The sequence below is a fragment of the Alligator mississippiensis genome, chromosome 3, assembly GCF_030867095.1.
Source record: "Alligator mississippiensis isolate rAllMis1 chromosome 3, rAllMis1, whole genome shotgun sequence".
Taxonomy (NCBI): Eukaryota; Metazoa; Chordata; order Crocodylia; family Alligatoridae; genus Alligator; species Alligator mississippiensis.
Window position 1 is genome coordinate 260,339,581 of NC_081826.1, and position 27,016 is coordinate 260,366,596.

Genomic DNA, 27,016 nt, shown 5'->3' on the forward strand with positions numbered 1-27,016 from the left:
TTTGGGTGCCACACTTCAAGAGGGATGTGGATAACCTGGAGAGGGACCAGAGAAGGGCCACTCGTATGGTTAAGGGCTTGCAGGCCAAGCCCTACGAGGAGAGACTGGGGCACCTGGACCTCTTCAGCCTCCGCAAGAGAAGGTTGAAAGGCAACCTTGTGGCTGCCTATAAATTCATCATGGGGGTGCAGAAGGGAATTGGTGAGGCTCTACTCACCAAGGCGCCCCTGAGGGTCACAAGAAATAATGGCCATAAGCTAGCAGAGAGCAGATTTAGACTGGACATTAAGAGAAACTTCTTCACAGTTAGAGTGGCCAAAATCTGGAATGGGCTCCCAAGGGAGGTGGTGCTCTCCCCTACCCTGGGGGTCTTCAAGAGGAGGTTAGATGGGCATCTGGCTGGGGTCATCTAAACCCAGCACTCTTTCCTGCCTATGCAGGGGGTTGGACTTGATGATCTATTGAGGTCCCTTCTGACCCTAACATCTGTGAATCTATGACCCCAGCTGACTTCCTGCCTCTCGAGCAGGGGGCTGGACTCGATGATCTTCCGAGGTCCCTTCCAGCCCTAATGTCTATAAAATCTATGAAATCTTTATGGTTTACTATGTATTAGTCTGCCATACGGATACAAGCAAACACTTCCACAATGTAATGATGTAGTTACTAAATAAAGAAACCATATACCTACAATTTAAATGCACATTAAAAAACAGCTTCCATCAAATGTTACATTCCTAGTGGACAAGATGCTTACTGCACATTAGCTTAATGCACAATAGTGTGGCGGTTAAAAACTGAGCTAATAGCCTACTGCGCAGTGTTATTAGGCTAATGCGCAGTAAGCATCACAAAATCTTTTTTAAAGAGAGGAAAAATATATTTACAGACAGATTTTTACAGTAGGTTCCCACAATACTGTAAGAGGTATATACAATATTTGTTTAGTAACAGAGCTCTTAAGCTGATTTTTATATTTTTAATGTTGATTAAAAATAGATTTAAGGATAAAGAAGTTTAAGGATGATTCAAATCTCTGCTACTTAGCTAAAACTCACCACTTCTGTGAATTCATTACTTCCTAAGTCCAGTCTTTCCAGCTGAGTCAGTCTGGACATAGTTCTGCACAGGGAATGAATTAACAAGGAATCAGATTTAAGAAAATACAAGTCTTTCTGCAAATTCCTGTATTCATACTAATATATCTTTAAATCAGCATTAAATAATGAGACAGCTCTGTAAACAGACTGATACTTAGAAAGGTACTGATACTTTGCATACATTATTCAATCAAATAACCTCATAATGATCCTATTGACTAAATCACACAAAGGAAATCAGAGTGCTGTGTAATCTTGTATCATTTAGTTGAATTTACCAAAAATTAAATTATAAGCAATATAGTCTTTTCTGTCAAAGTGACTCAGCAAAGCTACTCTTCTTTTTTTACTTCCTCCCATTTCCCAAACTTCACTGTAGAATGCTAGATAACCATCTGCTTTCTTCATATACCAACATGAGCATTATATAATAAGAATTGCTATAGCAAACAAGACTATAGTTGATACCTGGAACCGACTAATACTTTTCCATGGCTGCTAGCATAACTCATATAATTTGCTGCCACTATCTGTGGTTTAGAATCCTGAATATTCTTCTGGAATAGGAATCTTCTAGTATGAGGGTACTTTCTTTGACTATACTAGATTTCATGACATGCTCGATTCTAGTTTTACCCGCATAGTTCACATGAGGGCATTTAGTACGTGGATGAGATGCACCACATCTTGGGAGAGATATTTGTAGGATTGTGTAGCAGGACACTAAGGTGCCTGCTACTGTGAGAGCCAGGAAGGCTCGTCAGGTGCCGGTCGCCAAGACAACAAAAGGGGGCTAATGGGTTACACCTGCCTAGCCAGCTGAAAAGGGGCAGGGCCTGGCCTATATAAACCACAGGCAGGAGGCCAGGCTGTGGGTTCCCTACCAGCAGCCAAGGCAGAAGGAGCTCCCTGCCAGAAAGAAAAGAGAAGCAGAGCTGGGATGCCAGAGCAGAGTTGGTCACCACTCGGGGACAGAGAACCCTGGTAGGCCTGAGTGCAGTTTAACTGGAGGCTTATGTTTGCTTTGTAGCCCAGGGGCTTGTGTTTATGTTGCAGTTTGTTTACACTGGTGGTTTGGGTGAGGCTATAAGGGGATGGAGCAGTCCTCATAGGGGACTCATGGTACAGTGAGGATCCCAACCCCAGTGAGGGCATGGAGTTCAGGGGTACAGACCCCAGCTCCAGAGGAGAGCCCGGTGAGAGGGAGCAACCTTGCAGAGGGAAGAGCCTGGTGAGAGGGGCAGCATTATGGAGAATTCCCAGTGTGGGTGCGGAGAGCCTCAGTGAGAGGGGCAGCAGTACAGAGAAGGCCCTAGTGAAAAGGGCAGTATACAGAGAAGGCCTATAAGGCTTAAAGATACAGAACACCTGGAGCAGGAGAACTGTGGCCAAGTGGAAGAGAGGTAGCCTCCCTATAAAAACACAGATATCATCAAAGTCGTGGCGGGCGAGAATAGGAGGGTGCAAGTCCGAAGCTTGGCACAGCAGAGGAGGCAACAGGGGCTAGCACGGCGACCCCACCGTCCCTCCCGTTTCAGATTCATGGATTCTGATGGCTTTGTTGTGTGGGGGATATTGACTGTTGTAGCAGCCAAGATGTGTTATGCATCTATTGTGCATGTCCCATTTGATGTTTGTTAATCAGCAGGGAGTTTGCTTCTAAAGATGACTGGGCAAGGTTTGGGGGTTGCTTGAAAGCCAGGGGGAAGGGAGTGGGGAAAGGACTATTTATCTCAAGGTTTAATCTCTTTTGAGTATATGTTGTAATTGTCTGACGATTCCTCTTAGCAGTTCAAGCGTGGGGTGGCAAGTGGCCACCAAATGTATACAGTCACAGGGGGGTGGTTCTGCAGCCTATTTCAAAGATATAATCAGTTTCTCTGCTAGACTTGTTACATAAAGGCTATTTTAGGTTGAAAACATGGGTGCTACAAGTATTCTCCTCAGTGCAGATGCAGTATTTGAGGGCCTGACCGTAGATTATACCATTTTTGATGTGCTTAGGATGAATAATAATAGTGTGGACCCAAGTATGGTGGTCCATGTGTTTTCTGCATATGTTGCAGTGGTTCTCAACCAGGGTAATGCAATCCCTGTTCAGGGGTGCTATGACATGGTTGCCACCACAGCCAAGTTAAAACGCCCTACTTACCACCTATAGAGGCAGATTGGGAAGCACCCATGGTTGCAGTCTGCACTCTTTCTGCAGCACTTCCCCATCCACCCCACATGCTCCTCCAGAAACAGAGGCATGTCAGCCAGGTAGGACTATCCTGGACCCCATATTTCCACAAAGAGCATGCAGAGTCAGACCACGAAGGGCAAAGCCCTTCACTTTCCCAGCTGGAAGGCTCAGGCTAGACTGCAGAACAGCCCTTCACTTCCCTTCCCCAGGGAGCCTTGCGCCAGCCGCACCACCATAGCAAGGCACCCCCTGCCTGCTCAGCAGCAGTGGGGGTAGTGACGCAGAGCTGTGCCCACTGCTGCTGCCGCCAAGTGGACAGGGGACACCTTGCCATGATGGCACAGCCAGTGCAGGACTCCCAAGGGGAGGGCAGCAGGGCAGGGAGCCCCAAGTCTTCAGTGAGCAGACCATTCCCACTCCCCTCACAGGATCTACCTGGCTCTGCTCCAGCTGGGGGGAGGAGGGGGCACCATCACTTTAGCCCCCCCCCCCCCATCCTCCCCCCAACAAAAATAAAAGTCAGTGCCTATACTCAAAGCTGGACCCATCATTTGGAGCACGTGTCACTTGTTAAAATTGAAGTAGCGATTGAAAATATTGGTTGTTTTGGATGTGCATTAAAAAAAATGTGTTTTCTTTTCCTTCAACTACATAGCATGTGAACAGTCTGTACAACACTCTGCACACAACTGCTTTCCTTTAAATAAGCACTATTTTTATTGAGCCAGTTTGAATTATAATAGTTTCAATTCTTCAGGGTCTAAATATGAATCATTTTAAAACTAAGCAACATACTTGACAACATAATTTTGATTTAGTTTGTTGGTATTAATCATATTTTAATCAACAACCCTACATGCTAGTGTGAAATATTATGCACAGGCCTAAAAACCAGAGCATTTAACAGGACTGCTAAGCACTAAGCAGCATGTTGTAATAAATATGTCCAATTACATCTATGATTAAGAAACAAAAATACAGGTATATTCATGTGAAGAAACTAAAGAGGTAAAAATAAAAAAAATCCACACAAAAAGAAAAAGAAATGGATTCATACTGCTATGTTCCATTAGCTCCAAAAACACTTTAATATTAGCATATCCTTTTCAATTTATTTCTGTATTAGTGTTTAATGCTATATTGATTTTTCGTTTTCTACAGGTATGACATGCTTTCATTTCTGAACATATATCTAAACTTTTTAAACTGAATGTAGTCTTGTTCTTAACCTCCATTTTCACTTCATAATGAAGGCAGCAGTCGACTACTTTGCTGATTAAGTCAACTGCAAAACAGACTCAAGGTGCTGACCGATAGCTTCTGCTGGTATGCTGGGACACTGGCAAGAGAACAGATTTTTCTTCCATTAGCTGTAACCTATACATAGGTGCTTTACTTCTCTAGTCCCAAATCAGAAAGGTACTTAAAAGCATGCACTTAAAACACATGAATAGTCTCAATACTTCAGTCACTATTAATTATCTTACTGAACTGGGTTCTAGAAGAGATTAAAGAATGCGAGTGGGATGGTAGCATTTGTGTTTCCAGGAATATAATTAAGGTGCTCACAGAATCAAGTTTCGCATACAGTAAAACTTTTGGGGGCCTGCTGAACACAATGGCAGATCTCCTATCGACTTTAGTAGAGCCAGGATGTTGCATACAAAGCACAACATTTCTGTAATCTTCTCTCACCCTACTTTTTTTTTTTTTTTTTGCCTTTGAGTACCCCTAAGTTACTGATAGATATTCTAAACCTCAATGCCATATGAATGAAGTGTTTTGTCTGAGAATTAACTACATATTTACCTTCCAACCATATTTATCACTCATATGTCATATCTCTCTCATCTTCAAGGGATGCCAGTTTACATAAGTAACATCCAAAGTTAAACTGTCTCAATCACTTTTATTGCTGAAAATTTGTTACCTCAGAAATAAGTTATTATGAAGCTAAGGTTACCAAAAGAATTATACACATTACAGGAATGAAAACCAGAGCATTTTCATTTCCTTGTCTGAATACTCTTTTTGATGCCACTACTTCTGAGTAATTGTCACTCATTTCATCCCAGGCTTGTGTCTTGTTTTGTTTATATGCCCATCACTATATATGGCACCTCGGCACAAGTTAAAAGTCGCATTCATTTCTGTCCAAAAAAGGATTTCAATTACTCGCTTATGTCTCAAGTGTCTTAAGTGCGATCATTAGCAACACTGGCTAGCAATCCACACTGCAACTTACTGTAAACAATTATCTGCTGGAGTATGCTGTGACAAATAAGGCTTTGTTGTTTTTTCTTTCCCCACTCCACCATCACTTTTCCCTTTACCTAATTGTTAGTCCAGAGGAAAATCCTCCTTCTTGTACTTAATACTGATATGGGTCACACCTAACTTTTTAAGTTTCACCGTAACTACTTGTTGGGTTCACTCTATTAAATGTTCAAAGACTGAAGTGCAAAATATAATGACTCAACACAGTGCTAGAGTATAGAAGCTACAGTTACCTAGGTTTATTTGGCCAAGGATAAAAGTCAAGTAATCCAAAACCCTGCTTTCAATCAAGAGACACAAGGCAAGGACTAGAAATAATATACAATCTAAAAATAAAAGTATGCACAGCTAAAACCCATTAAAACAATCCCAGATAAAATTTTAGACAGGCATTTTATTACTGTGAAAAGCAAGACTGGGGATTATATTCACATTATGTTAAATAAGCCTCTGAACTGTTTTGGAACACATTTTACATAACAGATTGCACACGACAGAATTGTATTTTTTTCAGCAAGAAATGTATTAATAAACAAAGGCATTCAAAATTAATGAATCTTATTCTCAGTCACTGAAAATACGCATCGAAACCCCACATAAATGGATCCAATAATAGAATCTGAATAACACACTCAAGTCAAAATAAGACCCTAAAATAAAATTATAAATGAATACAAAAATGCATACAGGAATATGGCAGCAGTATACTGCATTTTTTCAGATATCTATATTGACAAAATAGAAAGTAAAAAATTTTAAGCTGGAATCAAATTCATAAATTAAAGAATTCTCAAGATGCAGTAAACTGGATAGGGGAAAAACAGAGATATGAGGAACATAAGTTTCTGACATGGAGTTGACCTGAAGAGAGAAAGGAATGGAAAGCTAATCTGGAGAGCTGGGAGAGAAAAATCGTGAGCACGAGGGGAAGGAAATATTTGCAACCAGAGGACCAGACAATTTGGGGTTGTGGTGTACCTTGGGTCACATGAGGCTCAATTCTCTTTTTAATAGTCATTAAGATGTTAAAATGCAGATGTTAAAAAACAAACCGCAAAATGGCACTTTTTAAAAAACTCGGTGTGCTGTACTGAGCCCCACACATGCCCAAAAGAGGCAATGCGTTGCTTCAACACGGCTCGTCCAACTTCTGTAAAGATCAGGCACTTTAGTGGGGCTTTTTTGACACTTATTTAATAGCTGATTGAATCAGCTCCAGCTAAAAGTGCCAAAAAGCCCCACTGAAGCACCTGATCTTTACACATGCTGCAGAACTGGGTTGAAGTAATGCACTGCTGCTTCCAGTGAAGCACTTTTTTTTTTTTTTAAACATCTGCAAGCAGCCTAAGAGATTAGTGAAATGGAAACCCAAGTATGTATATACCTTAAAGGTTTCATTTGTACTTACTTTGGCAATATTTTCAACTGGTTTTCTCTAAGTTCCAATATCTGGAGTTTAGTTAACCTGTAATATAAACAGAGAGTATACAATTAAAAGCTAAACACCACCCTTCTGTGACAAAACTCAGTGAAAAGAGTAACTGTATCATAATGAAAAAGGGAACTGTATTGTAGTTACTTTTTCTATAGCCATTAAAAATTATTGAAGATCAATATTTTTTCATTTAAGAATGCAAAGATATGCTGCCCAGAAACAGCCACGCTATTCTGATTTTGCCTGTTCAGTACATTTTTAATGGCTGTCTTTTGCTTTTTGAATTTGCATCAGCACCTGCTTTTCTCCACTGTGCAATTTTTTTTGCACATTTCAATTACTTCACAGGAAATAAACACCTTTCTTTGACACTAAAGCATAAAAAGTCATGGAGGTTGGATGGAATGAAGAGATGGGCCAGACTAAGCAGAACAAATTACATGTTAAATTTTTAATCCAGGATAAACACCATGTGAAAAGAATATCTCTGTTTTTGATTGCCACAAATATTTATCATCCATGTGGTCAAATTACCTTTGGATAGGTAGGATACCTTTCATCTTGGATTTTATTACAAATTCCCTTTTTAGTCAGCTCCCTAATCCATTCTGAATTTTTTTGTTTGGAGGCTTTCAGACCTTACCTACAGTAAATCCCTTCATGCAAGATAAATAAATAACCTCTCAATCTCTGAATTCAATTGCTGGCTAAGATAAATTCAAAGCAGTCTCAGTAGTTAGTCAAGTGATTTCAAATCCCTGTTGGATCTCCGTGGATCAGGACAGACGTAAACAAGGCTCGCTCTCCTTGTTAAATGAAGGGCTGAAACTGCCTTTGGTTTAAATTCAGGTAGGGTCACACAGATGAGAGGTTTTGCAATGACATACTGACAGTCCCTGCATATTGCAGAACGAGGCATTCAGCTCCATGAAGCAAGCTGAAGTAGCTACAAAAATCAAGACAGTGAAGTACAGTAAATTTAAGAATAAATTTAAGTTTGATTGAATAGTATGGGCCAAGTTTAAGGGATAAAAGAAAAGCTTAAGAGCACCATTTCCCTGCCCTCAAGATTGCTAACAGCTTTGATCCCATCCAGGTGCCATCCACAGAAAAGTAAAGTAGTCCTCCAGGCTCTATAATGCTGTAAATAGCTTCAGAACAGGCTTTTTACAGAAATGATATCCCAATACAATCCAGTTTTGGTTGCAGGAACTGCAGGATATCTAGAATTACAGGCAGGGAAGCATCTGGTTTTACTCCCCTGTGCTGTATGTAAGAAACAAGTTTCTGCAAACAGAAATCAGACACTGAAATAAAATTTTCTTCAAGTCAGTATTCTGGACCCAGATATTTCATTCAGTAGTGCATCCTTTCTCTTATGGGAAAAAGAAACTAAACACGTGTTATTCCTTCAGTATCTATAGATCTAGAAACTCATTGGAAGTTTTCCTGTTCTTCTGACCTGATCTGCATCCTGCCCTTCCAGCCCAGACCACTGTTTCCTGTTATATGAATCACAGCCAGAACAAAGCTGTTTCTGCTGCCTTCCTTAGATTTGAGTGGTTGCACTGTATGCCTGGAATTCGATTCCTGATCTGTCACTGGCATTGTAACAGGGCCAGGGTCTTACTTTAAGTTTAAGTGAACCATTTCACACTCTGTCTAGGTGCTTATAAGACTTCATCAATGTGGCATCTGAATGTCTTCAAGGTACAGATTAGGACCTGGTATTTAACGGAAAAAATAATTTGCATACCCTGGAGTCTGTTGCAACACCTCTTGAATGTCTGCACCTTCTCTGAGCCTGCCAGGCAATAACTTCCATTTCAGAGAGATGCTATTTGTAAGCGACTGCAATTTTGCATGTGTCAGTGCACAGTAAGAACTTAATGCTATGTGAACAGGAAAATATCAGATCTTGAAAAACAAATTTCAGTGGCTTTTACTCATTCAAAAGTTTTTAGGACTGTGCCAGGGTTTCAGGGGGAATTGACAGCTAGCCTGGAATAATCTGTCACATGTGGGACTAACATCATAATGGCTCATAAGATTACTTCCATGGCTGTGCCTGGGGAAGCCATAGATTTGGTTTCTGGGAACTGCTCTTTCTTTACCTGTTCAGCCTGAACAATAGTTGGCTATGTGAAAATCTAAAAAAACAAGCAACAAACCAACCTGAGAAAGCCCTGAGCTAAACCTGGTATCCTGTACTTGACAGCACAAACCTGCATGTCAGTTATCCTTCAGGAGATGCTTACTAGAAATCATCACAGATCACCCAACTTATTCCAATTTCCCCTTGACTGAAACTTTTCTCTTCACTTGGCTATACATACTGGAGGCAAACGCTGGAATCCTGGGGGCCAGTGAATCCCATATGCCTTGGAGAAGGATAATGTAATCCACAAACAGTTTTACTCTGCTTGCTGACCGGGAAGACCTGCATCTAAGCATCTGGACTAATATAAAGAAAATAAAGTGTTTCTGTAAAAAAGGAAAATACTCAAAGAACCTTAATTACTGGTATCCCTTTGGATTCCACGTACAGGAAGGAAACAATAAATCAAGATGCATAATGCATGCCTCATATTACCACAAAAAAAGAAATAGAAAAGAATGATATGCACTGTTGAAAAATGGCATCTACCACCTTACAACAGAAAATATGGTGTGCTTTGAAATACACATTTAACATACAAAATCAAGAAGTGGGACAACATACCACACCTCAAAAATAAGTTGTGGCATCTCGGTTTCTGAGTTTTAGCAGTAAATACAAGACATTCAGTTTCACCAACTTGCTCAGGATCCATTTTCAAATGGTAGATACATTTGTGGCTTCATTACAAAATTAGGTTTATAAAATCAGCTAACAAAGCCAAAAGCCATTCAGTTTAAACAATGAGCTAATTCCATATCCTGAATGTTTACTGAGTTATATTACTTCCAAGAATAATTTTGGTCACTGTTACATTAAGCAGCCTTAGCATACTACAGCTTGACTTACAAAGTCACAAAAAATCTTAATATTGAATATCTGACACCAACACTACAGTGAGTAGAAAGTTAAATAAATCTGCTTAATCAGATTCCCTCACTGATAGGTACAATTAGTTAGCAGATTCTGCAACAATACAACTCTGAATCACAAAAACAAGCTTTTACTGTATCCAAAGAGATGCCTACCAACTCGCATTCACCCATTCATTTTTCTTAGTCGCATCCAAAAAGAACTTATATATTCAGGTCACAAGTTCTTCAGCACAGAAAAATTATTTTGAAATAAAAACTATTAAAAAGCATCATACTGAAATAATCTGGTAGCATCTGAGTATTGCAAAGCCCAGTCTGCTGAAGTGAAGAAACACAACTAAATAAAATAATGCCTTGAAATCCCAACATCACTTTGTTAGTTTATGTAATATACAAAAATAATGGAAAATCAAGTTCTTAAGGTCCCTTTCTGAAAATTGATTCTACAACATTTGAAATCCAAAATTCAAAAAGAATTCATAGCACTGATTCCTAGGCCTGTGCAAATAGGGAAGTATTCAATTTGTATTTGGCATATTCAGAGGACAGCGATTTGATTCGGTGATTCAAATCACTGACCTCATTCAATATGGCTGAATCAGAATCAGAGATTCAGTGCCGATTCGGAGATCCAGATCAGCCAGGGAGAGGCAGGCATAAATGGGCGGCTACATGGCTCCTCTGGCTGTGCCTGCCTCACCCTGGGCACTTCAAGAAAAGCCCCATGCACACCACTGTAGCAGCAGCAATTAGGGCCTCCGACGGCTCGTGGCAGAGCCATCCCTCAAAGCACAGGGCAGTGGGAGGCAGCAGGGATCGCTCCCCCCCTGCTTGGCACACGCATCACCACTATCACATTGCACAGGTGCAGAGAGGCTCAGCAGGGCACTGTGCACTGTCTGGGAGCTGGGGACACTGGGGATAAGTGGTGCCAAGCTCTGGCTGGCAGGTGGAGCCACCCCAGCTCCCAGACAGCACGCGGCACTCTGCCACGCCTTACTGCACCCATGCAATGCAACAGCTGCCATGCGGGTGCAAAGCTGGGGGGAAGCAATCCTCACTGCCCCACATTGTACAGGGGGGCTCTGCCACGAGCCCTCAGAGGCCCTGATTGCTGCTGCTAGAGCTGGTGAGTGTGGGGTGGTTTTTTTTTTTGGTGTTTTTTTTTTTTTTAAGTGCTGGGAGGCTGGGCTGGGCAGTGGATAGAGCCAGGCAGGACAGCCATGGGGGCTTCTCCTGTGGCTCCCCCCACCAGGGGAGAAGCAGGCACAGCCTGAGGAGCCACGGGAAAACTTGCAGCCACCCGGCTGTGCCTGCATCTCCCCGGCTGATCTGAATCTCTCCGAATCAATTCAGAGGTTTCAGATTCACTTTGGACCTTTTAATGGATCTCCCAATTCGATTTGGATTCGGAGATTCAGCCGCTGAACAGGGCCAAATTTCCTCTGAACTGAATTGGTGACCAAAGCTTTGCACAGCCTTAATTATTCCTTTTAAGAAGAGGGAGGTTGCCTAAAAAAAGGCAAATTCTGAGTTTACAAAATAATGCCAAACACTGGGTCATGGGTGCCAGATGCTCAGAATGAACTTCTTGGTAATACACCTGTCAATAAGAAGTTTAATCATTAGTAGCAACAACTCCTTTACTGGTTCCCCTTCCATGTATTCTACCTTAGAGGCCAGAACCAGCAAAGGAACAAAAGCAATGGTTTTCACAGCCATGTCTATTTTTCACAATAATAAAGTAGGAATGAATACAGTTTTATTTGTCACAACCCAGTTAATCAGTGCCCATGCCACTAGCAAGAGATACCATTCAAGTTGTCAACTAAGGGTTAAAAAAAAATTCTTGCCAGAAACTCCTGAAACAAAATCCTGGTGGACAGCTGTATATAATTTATGCTCACGTCACAAACAAGAAATGAAACTTAAGACTGGTCAGGGTGAAAGGGGATAGCCCTGCCATAAATCCCTGCAATTGGTCAAGAAACAAGCGTAAGCCCCTCATCATAACCTCATACGTAACAGGCAGAAAACCTAACCCACTACCTTGTAACCTGATAGCAACCTGAGAGCACAAAGAACTGCTGCTTGCCAGAAAATTAAAGATTCCACATAACAGTTCATCATTGGGTATCTCCGTCAGACACCTCTGTCTATAAATAGTTTAGCAGTTTCCGCCCAAGCTGGAGAACCCTGGAGAAACCTCTGAGGAGAGACCTGAGTCCATCACCAGAGTAGACTGACGGTCTGATCAGCTGTCAATACTCCCTGTCATCATTAATTTTGACGTAGTAAAGCCCTGCAGGCACGATAGCACGTTTTCGGCGCCACGTCCGTCATTGCTTGGCTGTAACCCGTATGTCTGACTGTAATGGATGCAACTGTAACAGGAACAAAGGCTCAGCCTGTGTTGCAGGTCACTATCTGGGCGACCTAAGTAAACAATCTCCGATAACCAACACGCGTCTGTGCCTGGTTAATTTCACCCCATCCATCACTACCCACCTGTCAGGTGAAAGTTTTACTGCTCCAGTGTGGGGGGGGGGGGGGGGGGGGGGGGGGGGAGTCAGAAAGCAGCTGCCAGCGCTGCTCTGATCTCCGACATTATTGTGCAATGCTCATACTTAAAACATTTCAAAACACTTTATGAAATAACATATCAGAAAGCTGGGAGCGTAACAGCTATACACACATACCACAACCACTGTGTGTCAAGAAACTTAGCCATGGACTCTGTTCTGCTGAAAACAGTTACTTACTCTAGACACCAAGATTTCCATTGTAATCTTTTTGAATAGAAGAATGGACTGTAATTTCCAGCTGGACAATTGCAAGAGTTTAATATTCTACCCAAATTGTATTACACCTTAATCGTTTACTGCAATGTCAACATTCACAGTAAGAACTCAAATCCCACTTTAAGTCTTGAATACACTGCCTACAGATGTGTATATTTAGAGAAGGATGACCTGATTTTCAAAGGTGCAGAGCATTTGCAGCTGCCATGGTCTTCTGCATATATTGCAATGCAAGCTAACTCGTGTATCTTGACCAGTACTGATGCACTAAAAGTCAAGGAGGGAAGGTAATCTAAATACTATCCACACGTCTTAAGTTCTGAAGAAGCTGGCATAAAAAATTGCAATGCTGGTAGCAAAGATATTAAATAAGTCCCTCAACTACCACATGCCCTAAGAATAGCAAATGTAGTATCTATTTTTAAAATATGTGGGGGGAAATGGATTCAAGTAACAAGCCTAGTAGTCTCACCTTATTAGCAAAGCTTTAAAACAAATTTTGAAGGAAAAAAATCATTAAATACAGGGAGGAAAGTGGGGAAATGGGATAAAATGCAACAAGACAGTCAAACTGCTTTCTTACACAAAGGACATGTGGTAGATATGATCCAACTAGACTTCAAGCAAAACATTTCACACAATGCCATATGGGAAATTAGTAGAGAAGATAGGGATTGTATAAGAACTGCTAGAAGGGTAAAAAACAGCAGTAAGCAGTGATGAAAGGAGAAAAGTCTCAGGATGGAAGGAAAATTACTACTGGAGTTCCTCAGAGATGGGTCTTAATACAGATGTATATTTTCATTAACAACTTTGGTTTAAAGAATTACCAAGTATATTGATAAATGTGCTGACTGCACAAACCTAGGAAGCATCATCAATACAGAGTACTGGACTATAGAGAAAGAATGGTATGACCTTGGGAGACGGCTATAATAGAAATGCACTTAAATTAAATAAAATACAAAGTGCAAAACCACACTCTTAGAAAATATTAAAAAGAATCTCTGTTGTATGCTGGGTGACCGTCAGTTGGAAATGACTGAGAAGGACCATATTAACACCTTTGTAAAAGGCCCTGGTGAACCCTCATTTGAAATGCTCTGTAAAATTCTAGTCACACTTGTCCAAGGAAGATGAACTCAGGAGAGAACAGGTGCAGAAAAGAGATACAAGGATGACTGGGGGGGAGCAGAGCCCTTGTCACAGAGAAGATATCAGTGGGTATGTCCCTGGTGTATTCAGGGAGGAATGCTTTCTAGCATGGCCTCCTCATTTGGTCCTGTCCACATGCCCCAAACCCAGAAATAGGGCACTGAAGTTGCTCTAAGGGTGCCTCTAGTACCCTGGAAACTAAAGCAAGGCTGCTAGAGGTGCATCCCTTAGAAATGTTGCTGTATTTTTTGGACTCGGAGCAAGCAGTGAGGTCAAGATGGTCCTTCCCTGACAGCACCAGAAAAATGGTGTAGATATAGGTTTCCCTCAATTTATGTGGTACATGCGTTCCTGGAGAACACCACATAAATCGAATTCACATAAAGCAAACCTACTTTATAATGTAAAAAATAGGGATCAGTTTCTGTGTTGGCTGCTCCAGGGGCTGGTTGGGTGAGTGAGGACAAATGGAGCCCCAGACGGTGCGGGGCGCAGCACTCACCCCAGCCTCAGCTGCAGTGGCCCCAGGAGCTGCCAGCAGTCACTGGGCTGCACCATGCCTCGAACCCCGCAGGGCTCTACCTGTCCCCACTCACCCCAGCTCCTGTTGCAGCTGTCCTGGGAGCGGCCGATGCACCATGCCCCAAACACCCTGGAGCACTGTGCCCCAAACCTCCCAACACAGTGGAGCCTAGCAGCTGCAAGCAAGTGGTGTCCGTGACTCCCAGGGCTGTAACAAGGGCGGGCAGCCGCCTGCAGCCAGATGAGAGCAGGCTGGGGCCGGTGGCCACTGCAGGCTCAGGGGCTCCAGGCTCTTCCCAGCACTCTGTCCATCTCCACCACACACCCCTGGCTGCAGCAGCCCCAGGAGCCAACTGCCTGCACCAGGGCACAGTGCAACCCAGCAGCGGCAGCTCCCACGACAGCTGCAGCAGGAGCTAGGGTGAGTGGGGACAGCCAGCAGCCCAGTGGCTGCCAGCAGCTGGTGCCGGCAGCTCCTCGAGCCGCTGCAGCCGGGGCTGGGGTGAGTGTCATGCCCTGTACCACCCACGGCTCCACTTGTCCGTACTCACCCCAGCCAGACCCAGGAGCAGCCGGCAGGGGAACCTATCCCTATCACTTACATTATAAAATAGGTTCCCTTTATGTGGCATTCTCCAGGCCTATGCCAATCGCATATATGCAAATTTACCTTGCATATAACGAATTTCAAAAGGGTACAAAAGGGTCATTGCATGAAAGCAAATTTGAATATATTGAACCCTCATAAATGGAGGGAAACCTGTACACTTTAAAAGAATTTGGCTTGTTTAGTCTCTTAAAATAATGGCTGAGAAGGACTGCTCTTTAATAAGTAAATATCAGGGTGGTACATACAGGAGAGAGGAGAGCTACCTGAACTAATGGGTAACGTTGGCACAAGAACAAAGGTGCATAAAGCTGGCAATTAAAAAATATTAGGCTGGAAATAAGAAGAAGGTTTCCAGCCATTAACTCACGGAGATTCTAGAACAGCCTTCCAACAGAAGTGCATGGGCAAAAACAGTAGCTATTTCTAAAATGGGACTTAGTTTATGAAAAAAGATTATATTATATAGTTACCTGTGACAGCAGGGGACTGGACTTTCTAAGTTAGGAGCCCCCCCCTACTATTCTCATGTTATGTAAACTTATAGTAAGACAGATTTCTACATCTATGGCTCTGTGTAAACTAAAAGCAAGCACAGAACAGTTACTGCGCAGTACTGAAGTGGTCTCAGAAATTCCTGTAAGGTCTCTGTTTGTAAGGATACCACCTCTTATTTAGTGTTTTATCTACAGATCTCCAAAAGCTTTACAAAGGACGTCAGTAACATTATTCCCAAATTACAAGTGTACCAATTACTACAATGTCTCATGGGCCAACTTCACCAGGGAGTAATTTGATCTGCCTGTAAAGCAGCTGCAAAGGAAAAGTCTGATCAGTCATCCAGTATTCGCTAACTACGCAGCAGAAGTATTCACTGTCATACGGGAGTCACGTGACGCAGATAATATTATGAGAGAAAGAAAAAAGATCAAGGACAAGCGAAGTAAGAAATGGTGCTTTGACACTTCATTTGTCTGACTGAGAAAAAAATGTGGACATTACTATGGGACTCTTCAGCCTGGAGAAGCATAGGCTCGAGGGTGACTTGGTGGCAGCCTATAAGTACATAAGGGGTGTGCATCAGGAACTAGGAGAACATTTGTTCACCAGAGCACCCCAAAGGAAGACAAGGTCCAACAGTCTCAAACTCCTGGAAGACCATTTTAGACTGGACATAAGGAAAAAACTTCTTTACTGTCTGAGTCCCCAAGGCCTGGAATAGACTCCTCCCAGAGGTGGTGCAAGCACATGCTCTGGACACTTTCAAGGAACATTTGGATGCCTATCTTGCTGGGATTCTTTGAGCCTAACTGACTTCCTGCCCCTGGGACAGGACCCAATGATCTTACAAGGTCCTTTCCAGCCCTAATGTCTATGAAATCTATGACAATCATATGAAGAGTAACACTCTAACCAGTGAAGCTTTAAATTTGTAACAAATTTACCAAATGCTTGATGATACCATGAACTTCATTCACGCAGGTAGGGCCTCACTTTTCGAAGTAGGTTATGAAAATGGGAAAACATGAATAAATCAGAATAGTTTTTCTTTTTTTATATAGGTTGTAGAAATGAAATGATTTCAATATACTTTTGAAATATGTATAGTTAAGTACAACCCTTAAGTATGTTAGAATTAGCATATATATTATTCAAACCAAAAAGTTAATTGACAAGAACATACATCTTGTGCCTAATAAGGATACCATTAGTTCCTCATTGCCCCCTCCCCACAGTAAATGCATCATCAACTGATCCATCTATGGACCTAACCTAATGGAATTTCTCATTTGGTTTATAAAACATGATATATAAAAGCCCACTGGCTCCAGCCAATACAGAGAAACCTCTCTCAGGCTGGTGTGCTCAGCTTTAAACCAACTGCCTGATACAGGAAAACACTTTTTCCCCTGGGTCAGATAAGAAAGAACCTACAGGTGTTTTTTTGGCATCCTCTGTAGTATGCAGCATGGTCTACCTCCCAAATTACATGGGCATATTTTACCTAACAAATTATCTGCAACTATAGGACCCACGGCATTGGTGGCCTCCTCAGTTTCTCCGGTTTCATTTTTATGGAAGATTTCAGCTCAAGGCCTTTGGAGTTTTTGTACTACAGGTGCTAAGGCCATATTTACACCACAAACTGCAAAGCAGTGATGCTTTCACGCATACTTCCCTGCTTCACAAGCACTACTCCCAAAGAAGCAGCAGTGTAACTACATCCACAAGGCACCAAGGACAGGCACTGTCCCTCAGCTGTGACAATCAGCCTACCCTTAAAATTGTGCTGAAAAAGCTACATTACATCCAGCTGGGTCTGCACAGAGCAGCATGGGTGATTTGAAAATGCTCCTGCTAGGCAGGGTAAGTCTGTAGTCTAGACCTAACCTATGTATGTTCCAAGGTGCTGGGGGGTGTCAATGGAACAGATTTCTTTGCTGACTGTTTATATTTGCTGTTCTTTATATGGTTACCTGTGATTGTAGAAGACTGGACAAGTGGCCCCTTCCAGTTTTATGTTTCTAGGGTAAATTAGCCATGAGGCGCCATGATGCCATCACTAGACTGCTACGACTAGTACTTGAGCCATAGTGCAAATATTTCTGCACTGCTCTGCCTGCATATAGACATACTTATGGGAAAAAATATCCTTCCTGGTACCAAGAGAGAAGCATCACAATGTTGCATTGGAATCTAGGGGTGCAGACCTGTCTTTCTGCACAGGCTGGAATAGCATTCATACACAGTATATTTGGGTAAAATGCAGAGCAGATAAACAATCTGGTTCTGGGGACAGAAAGTGCTAGAATTCACTTCCCCAACCACTCGCCACACTACCTCTATAGAACTGTAGGTGCTGACGTGGACCCCTTGTAAATATGCCTACCTCCATCTTTACATAAATTAAAATGATAAAAGGGAAAACTGTCTTCAGGAAGACTGGACCTAACTACAGATTAGCTCTCCAACAGGTTTCAAATTCTAGTTCAGATTTTGCTGCATTGTCATAATGACCTATCCTATGAAATGCTGAACCCCTTCAATCCTCAAACTCTATCAAGGGTCCTTGAACACTCCATAAAGCAGAGCTTTGTGAAAATAATGCCATAGCCATTCAAATCTGAACCAGACACTGAAATCTGGCATAAAAGTATGTTTAATGCCTAGAATTGCACAGGTACAGATTGAAAAAAAAAAAAAAAAAGTCCCAAGCTAACATAAGCTTTTATGAACATCTACTACTGATGTGATCAGAGTCAAACCATAGCGTCACTGTCTGTAATCAGCTGTGAGGCCAGGAATCAAGAGATACCTTGAAGATCCCCTATTCCTCTCAGAAACCAGTAACTGCTGAGCTGAGCGTGGGAGTAGGCAAGATTCCTCTTGCAGAAGAACCCAGTTTGTATACAACTCCCAGGCAGATGGCCTTCAGAGTATAATCCTGAAGGGAGCAGAAGAGATTACACAGATTTCCCCTGAAGGACTCCCAATCCTATAAAGTAGCTAGGCCCCTGCAAAAAAAAAAACCCAGGTCAGGGGAAAGGACACAAATGATGTTTCATTTGTTTTATACAGTTTTTTACTTAAAGAATTAAGATCAAAACCCTGATGGAAAAGGACAGAAATGCTGTGGTTTAGAAGATGTACTTTGGCATATGGTCCAGTAAGATAGCACCACTGGGGTTCTGTGTCTATTAACAACATCCCCTGCTCCAGATCAGTTTAACCTGGTATCACATCACTCCACACTTCTGTTTTGTTCCCATGTTGAAATGAATAGCAAGCTAAAACTCAGCTCAATTAACAAAACCTCACAAAGCGCACCAGTCAATTACAAAGACGAGATGAGATGATGGTCCAGGTAAATCTGCTAAGTATATAGCTGAAACAAAAAAACTACTTGCAAGTGCATGTTAGGATTTTTGTTTTAGATCTAGCTTATTCTAGGTCTAATTTCTAATATTCTAAAATATGCAACTAATATTGTTTCAAAAGATTCACTTGCTTTGCAGTTTCTAAATTTTCTCCAAAATGCTATTTCTGCACAAGATCAATTTCCAGAGTAACTAAACAACAAGCACATTAATAATCAGCAAATTTTGCTCTAAATTTAGCATTTTAAACCAGTTTAAAAAATAGCAATTGACTGTATTGGGTCTCTTAATTCCAGTTTGGCTCCATCAGCCTAATACTTAGAGGTGTGTTAAATTAATACGTAGGTAGGTAGGTAGGTAGGTAGAGCAACAGGTCAACCTTTCACAGCTCTTACAGGATTTGCATCCCAATATTGATTTTTTTTTTATTATTACTACTTTCTATTATACTATTATTAAATTTTTATATTGCATTATCAGCCAAGTCAGGTACAAGAATGATCAATGACAGTTTCTGAACTAAAAAGTTTACTATCCAAGTCAGTGTTGTTCAACTGGCAGCCCACAGGCTGCATGCAGCCCAAGAATGGCTAACATAAATGCTTTCCCCCCGCCCTTTTAGGTTCTCACCCAGCCAGTGCTCCCCCATTACTCTAGCTGCAATAGTAGCTGGAGTCCCTCTCTCCCTCTTCCAGCTATCTTTTCCTGCCTTTGTTCCAGTGGTCAGAGCAACGCAGCAACACAGAGTGCTGAAGGTGAACTGGGGACACCCCCTGGAGGGAAATCAGGATTGGATGCAGTGTGGCATTAGGCACCCACATGGGGGAACTATGTGCTGTGCATCTGATGTGCCCTCTGGGGGCTTAGAATTTGAACAGCCCTGGTCAAAATCACAAGAGTAGCTGAAACAAGCATGTTGGGCTGAGGTAGTGGAGATGAGGTAAGAAACAAGACATGGTGAGAGTAATTCTTAGACAATTGGGGGTCTCTGGCATGCCAGCTGGAGGAGCTCCAGGCCACAGTCCAGAGACTGCGTGCTGTCAGGGACTGCGAGCAGGAGATAGACTCCTGCTGCCAGGCCCTTCTCCCCCAGGAGGTGGAGGGTAGATCACAGTCTCCCTCCACGCCAAAGGAGGACTCTGGGACCTCCTGCTGTGTCCAGCCAGGGGCATGGACCAAGGTGGTCAAGGGCCCTAAGACCCGCACCAAGGCTCCTCCCCCACCAGAACTGAGAAACAGGTACGCACCTCTTGCTGCCCCAGCAGAGCCTGCCGAGTTGCCAGCCCCCACAGGCAACATGGGCCTAACTGCAGCTCCCGTCCCTGCTCTCCGCAAGACAAAACATAAGGTGTTTGTTGTGGGAGACTCCCTCCTGAGGGGGACTGAGGGGGCCAGTCTACCACCCCGACCCCTTAGCCCGGCAAGTCTGCTGCTTCCCAGGGGCCTGCATCTGGGACATTGCGGAGAGGATCCCAAAGCTCCTTAAACCCACAGACTACTATCCCATGCTCCTTATTCATGTGAGCACCAATGACACGGCTCGGAGCACTCCCAGCCAGGTCATGAGGCGCTACAGGGATTTGGGAGCGGGGCTATAGGCTCTGGGGGCACAGGTGGTGTTCTCGTTGATCCTCCCAGTCTCAGGCTATGGGCTGAGGAGGGAGAGGAGGATCCACATGGTCAACCAAAGACTGCAGCGCTGGTGTCGTCAGGAAGGCTTTGGCTTTCATGACCACAGCCTGCTCTTTGGCAAGAGAGGCAGCGAGCTGCTGGGAAGAGATGGCCTCCACCTCTCTCCCCTAGGGAGGAGGCTCTTCTCAGCCAGACTGGCTGACCTGCTCCACCGGGCTTTAAACGAAGCCCATTGGGAGACGGGGGGGGGGACTACCGCTACTGCTGGCCCACTGAGCAATCCTTGCAAAGCCAGCGGATCACGGCACTTCAGGGAGCCCACCCCTGCCCCAGCCCTGGTAAAATCTGTGGGCAAGGAAGGAGCCCCCCAGGGGGCACTTGACTGCCTGTACACTAATGCCAGGAGCTTGAAGAATAAGCAGGAGGAGCTCATCCTCCTGCTCAGTGCAAACAATTACAATGTCATAGGGATAACGGAGACCTGGAGGGACTCCACCCATGACTAGACCACGGGTATAGATGGCTATACCCTGTACAGGAGGGATCGTGTACAGAAAAAGGGGCGGGGGTGCTGCTCTCTATGTTAAGGAAAGCTATGCGTCCCTGCAAGCCGATATTGGTGACCAGGGTGGATGACTGGAGACCCTCTGGGTTAAAATCTGTGGGGAACACAGCACAGGGGACACAATGGTGGGAGTCTATTACAGACCTCCCACCCAAAGTCCTGAGCTTGACCAGGAGTTTGCCCGGGAACTGGCTGAGGCAGCATGCTCCAGGACCATGGTTGTCATGGGTGACTTCAATTACCCGGACATCTCGTGGGAGGATCGCTCAGCAAAATCTGAGCGGTCGCAGAGCTTCCTCTCGTGCATGGATGACCTCTACCTGACTCAAGAAGTCTATGGGCCAACGAGAGGCAAAGCGCTGCTCGACCTGGTACTGGCTACTGGGGATGAACTAGTCAGTGACCTAGTGATCGATGGGAAGCTGGGTGACAGCGACCACGAGCTGATCACCTTCACCATCCGCCGAAAAGCTGGCAAGTCAGTCAGCAACACAGAAATCCTTGACTTCAGGAAAGCCGACTTTGACAAGCTCAGGAGGCTTGTCAGTGAGGCCCTAAGGGACTGTGACCACAGGGAGAGGGGAGTTCAAGAAGAGTGGTTGCTCCTCAAGGGAGCGATCCTCAATGCACAAACTAAGTCTATTCCATCTTGGAGGAAAGGCAGCAAGAGGGCACAACAGCCCCCCTGGCTCTCCAGGAACCTAGCAGACCTCCTGAAGCTAAAAAGAAAGGCCTACAAAGGATGGAGGATGGGAGTCACCTCCAAGGAGGATTATTCTGCACTGGTCCGGTCCTGTAGGCAGCAGACCAGGAAAGCCAAGGCTGCAACTGAACTCCAACTAGCTTTGAGCATCAAGGACAATAAAAAGTCCTTTTTCAGATATGTGGGGAGCCGGAGGAAAAGCAGGGGCAACATTGGACCCCTGCTGAACCAGATGGGGCAACTGACAACTGACGCCCAGGAAAAAGCCAACCTATTAAATAGGTACTTTGCATCAGTCTTTCAAAAGCCCCATGGGACGCCCATGCCCGCTATAGGGCCGGAACGTCCGGGTGAGGGTGATCTACTGCCCTCCATTAATGCTGACTTTCTGAAGGAACATCTTGAGAAGCTGGATACCTTCAAGTCAGCCGGCCATGACAATCTTCACCCCAGGGTACTCGAGGAGCTGGCAAGCATCATAGCCCAGCCTCTAGCGCGGATCTTTGAAAACTCTTGGCGCTCTGGTGTAGTGCCCGAAGACTGGAAGAAGGCCAATGTGGTGCCTATCTTCAAGAAAGGGAGGAAAGTGGAACCAGCTAACTATAGGCCCATCAGCCTGACTTCTATCCCAGGGAAGATTTTAGAAAAGTTTATTAAAGAGGCCATCCTTAATGGACTGGCTGACGCCAACATCTTAAGGGATAGCCAGCACGGGTTTGTTGCGGGTAGGTCTTGCTTGACCAATCTCATTTCCTTCTACGACCAGGTGACCTATCACCTGGACAAGGGAGAAGAGATTGATGTCATATATCTTGACTTCAAAAAAGCCTTCGATCTGGTGTCCCATGATCGCCCCTTGGAGAAACTGGCCAATTGTTGCCTTGGGTCCTCCACGATCCACTGGCTGGAAAATTGGCTCCGGGGTCGGACCCAGAGGGTAGTAATTGATGGAAGTCACTCAACGTGGTGTCCTGTGACCAGTGGGGCCCCCCAAGGTTCTGTCCTTGGACCCATACTGTTCAACATCTTCATTAATGATGTGGACACTGGAGTCGGAAGCGGACTGGCCAAGTTCGCTGATGACGCCAAACTTTGGGGCAAAGCACCCACACCAGAAGACAGGCGGGTGATCCAGGCTGACCTGGACAGGCTCAGCGAGTGGGCGGACGAGAATCTGATGGTGTTCAACGCCGATAAATGCAAGGTTCTCCACCTTGGGGAAAAAAAACCCGCAGCATCCTTATAGGCTCAGCAGTGCTACGCTGGCTAGCACTATGGAAGAAAGAGACTTGGGGGTCATCATTGACCACAAGATGAACATGAGCCTGCAGTGCGATGCTGCGGCTAGTAAAGCGACCAAAACGCTGGCTTGCATCTATAGATGCTTCTCAAGCAAATCCCGGGACATCATTCTCCCCTTAGTACTCCAGCTGCGGCCTCACTAAGGCCGAGTACGTGTCCAGTTTTGGGCTCCACAATTCAAAAAGGATGTGGAGAAGCTTGAGAGAGTCCAGAGAAGAGCCACGCGCATGATCGGGGTCAGGGAAGCAGACCCTACGATGACAGGCTGAGAGCCCTGGGGCTCTTTAGCCTGGAAAAGCGTAGGCTCAGGGGTGATCTGATGGCCACCTACAAGTTTATCAGGGGTGACCACCAGTATCTGGGGGAACGTTTGTTCACCAGAGCGCCCCAAGGGATGACGAGGTCGAATGGTCACAAACTACTTCAAGATCGTTTCAGGCTGGACATAAGGAAGAATTTCTTTACTGTCCAAGCCCCCAAGGTCTGGAACAGCCTGCCACCGGAGGTGGTTCAAGCGCCTTCATTGAACACCTTCAAGATGAAACTGGATGCTTATCTTGCTGGGATCCTATGACCCCAGCTGACTTCCTGCCCTTTGGGCAGGGGGCTGGACTCGATGATCTTCTGAGGTCCCTTCCAGCCCTAATGTCTATGAAACCTATGAAATCAACAGTCATGACTACAGCTCTCCATTTGCCTAGCATTAATCAGGTTATAATTTTCTATATGTACCAAACTGATTGTAATGGAAATTCAGAGTGCAAACAATTCTGAGGGAGCCTTGAAAAACTTCTCTCTCGTGTACTTGCTTAGTCTGCATTTCTCCTACAGCATGAATAAAAATACTTCATATTAGTTTAAATATGATATGCTTAAGAGTTTAGTATAAGGATACCCAATTTAGCACCAAGCAGATTGTCAGCTCAAAAAAAACAACAACTCTGAAGGAAGTAATTCTTTAATTAAAGATTAACTTACAACTGACAAAAGTATTCATTTACTTCCCTTTCAAACAGAATTAACATGGACATATCATTTAGAACAAGTCTGCTCTTAGAAAATGCAAAATGGCGTTCTCTTTTTCTAAAAGTTGCTAGACAAATATTTTCAATCTTAACTCTCTCTCCATGTGAGCAGAAGAAAGCCAGGAAATTATCATTTTTCTGCTGAATGCATTCTTAAATTCTTATTTAAAATGTTGCCAACATAGTTATTCTAATCAAAATGTCTTAAAAACTATCCCTAAGACATCTATTCACAAGTTCAAGAAAAAGAGAATACATTTCCCAAATATTTCTGCTTAATGCAAATATATGAAATGGAGATTTTCTGCATCATGAAGAATAAATATACCAGATGTCAGAGAGAGCAGTCAGATCTTGGGTGCATTTCCTAGAAAACACCTCCATAGATCACTTCTAAGAAACAACCAACCAGAGGCAACGCTCTGCTAGATTTGGTCCTGGCCAAAGGAGATGACCTGGTGACCAACATAAATATAGAGGGAAGTCTGGGCAACAGCGACCATGAAACCATCATGTTCACTGTCTGACATAAGGCAGACTAATCAAAGCAGGACTGAAGTCTTGGACTTCAAAAATGCAAATTTCAACAAGCTTAGGTCACTAGTAGGGCAAGTGCTGCAGGACCAGGGACCGAATGCGAAAGGTGTTCACAAAGAGTGGTTTTTCCTTAAGAACACGATTCTTGAAGCACAAAGTCCATTCCCATATGGAGAAAAGGTAACAGAAGGACTGTGAAGCCCTCTTGGCTAAACAGGGAAATCATGGTCCTTTTAAGAAAGAAGAAAGATGCTTATAAGCAATGGAAGTTTGGGGCGGGCCCCAAGGAGAACTATTCCACGACAGCCCGCATTTGCAAGGAATGGATAAGAAAGGCTAAAGCGGCGACTGAACTTAGATTAACAACGGGAATCAAGGACAACAAGAAATCCCTCTTTAGGTATATAGGGAACAGGAGAAAAACAAATGGGAGTGTGGGGCCATTGCTCAACAACTCAGGAGAGCTGGTTACCAGCACCCTGGAGAAAGCTGAACTCCTGAATTACTACTTTGCCTCAATTTTTCACCAGACCAAGGGGAAAACCATGCCAGATAGAGTAGAGGATGAGCATGGTAGGAATAATCACTTTCCTACTATTGCCATAGAATTGGTGTTTGACCAATTAATAAAATTAGATGTATACAAGTCAGCAGGACCAGATGATCTTCATCCAAGGGTGTTGAAGGAGCTGGCCGAAGCCATTGAGGAACCCCTGGCAAAACTCTTCCACAATTCATGGCGCTATGGAGAAGTCCCTAAGGACTGCAAAAGGGCCAATGTTGTGCCCATCCACAAGAAGGGCAGGAGGGAGGATCCAGGTAGCTATAGGCCAATCAGCCTAACTTCCATCCTGGGGAAAATCCTAGAAAAATTCATCAAGGAGTCTATCTGCAATAAGCTTACAGAAGATAAGATTCTGAATGATGGCCAGCATGGCTTTGTCGTGGGCAGGTCTTGCCTTACCAACCTCATCGCCTTCTATGACCAGGTAACTCGCCACCTGGACACAGAACAGCAGGTTGACATTGTATACCTAGACTTCCAAACAGCCGTTGATCTAGTATCCTATGATGTCCTAGTGAGAAAATTGGAGGATTGTGGGCTTAACTCTGAGACAGTCAGGTGGGTGAGAAACTGGCTGCAGGATAGGGCCCAGAGTCATAGTGAACAGATCTGTGTCATCCTGGTGAAAAGTGGGCAGCGGTGTCCTGCAGGGGTTGGTGCTTGGTCCAGTACTTTTCAATATCTTTATTAACGATTTGGATGTGGGGGTGAAGAGCTCACTGGCCAAATTCGCAGACAGCACCAAGTTATGGGGAAGCATGGTCATGCTTGAAGATAGGCTAGTTACAGGCGGACCTAGACAGGCTACCAAATTGGGCAAATTGGAACCTGATGAAGTTCAATGTTGAGAAATGTAAAGTGCTCCACCTCAGGACACCCAACCCTCAACACACCTACAGGCTTTGCGGCACCAAACTGACTAGCACCACGAATGAAAGGGACCTGGGGGTAATAAAAGACCACAGTATGAAGATGAGTTGGCACTGTGATGCTGTAGCCAATAGGGCAAACAATACTCTGGCATGCATCAAATTGATGCATCTCCAGCAAAGCCAAGTAGGTGATTCTTCTACTCTACACAGCACTGGTGAGACTGCAGCTGGAGTACTGCATCCAGTTCTGGGCACCTCACTTTAACAAGGACATGGACAAGCTTGTGGGAGTCCCAAGAAGAACCACCCATATGATCAGAGTCTTAAAAGGCAAGTCATACGAGGAAAGGCTGAAGGATCTGGGACTCTTTGGCCTGAGCAAAAGAAGGCTGAGATGGAATCCGGTAGCAGTTTACCGCTACACTATGGGAGTACATCAAGGGCTCAGTGAGCAACTGTTCACCAGGGCATCCAAGGGGAAAACCAGGAGTAATAACCACAAACTTCTGGAAGATCAATTCAGACTCAACATTAGGAAAAACTTCTTCATAGACAGGGTGTCCAGACTGTGGAATAAGCTCCCCTCCAGAGGTAGTGCAATCGCCTACCCTGCAAATCTTCAAGAGGAGACTAGACAATCACCTTGCTGGGGTCACCTGACTCTCAGTTATCTTTCCTGCTTGGTGTAGGGGGCTGGACCCAATGATCTTCCAAGGTCCCTTCCGCCCCTTACAATCTATGAATCTAAGAACATAGTAAAGGAGAACAAACAGTCCCTCAATCTATTTGGTAATCGCAATAAATAATGTGCTGCATATTTGG

At 44.0% G+C, this 27,016-nt stretch overlaps 1 protein-coding gene across 7 annotated transcripts in view; it reads right to left on the minus strand.

The window, feature by feature from the left end:
- The window catches only part of ERBIN (erbb2 interacting protein), a 203,181-nt gene that overhangs the window by 56,732 nt on the left and 119,433 nt on the right, over positions 1–27,016 (minus strand). For all 7 annotated transcript variants that reach the window (XM_059725128.1, XM_059725123.1, XM_059725126.1 and 4 more), the window contains 2 exons: positions 6,971–7,027; positions 1,059–1,122 (listed from right to left, as the gene is read on the minus strand). In XM_059725128.1, coding sequence (XP_059581111.1) covers positions 1,059–1,122; positions 6,971–7,027 — 121 coding nt within the window. The remainder of the gene's footprint in view (positions 1–1,058; positions 1,123–6,970; positions 7,028–27,016) is intronic.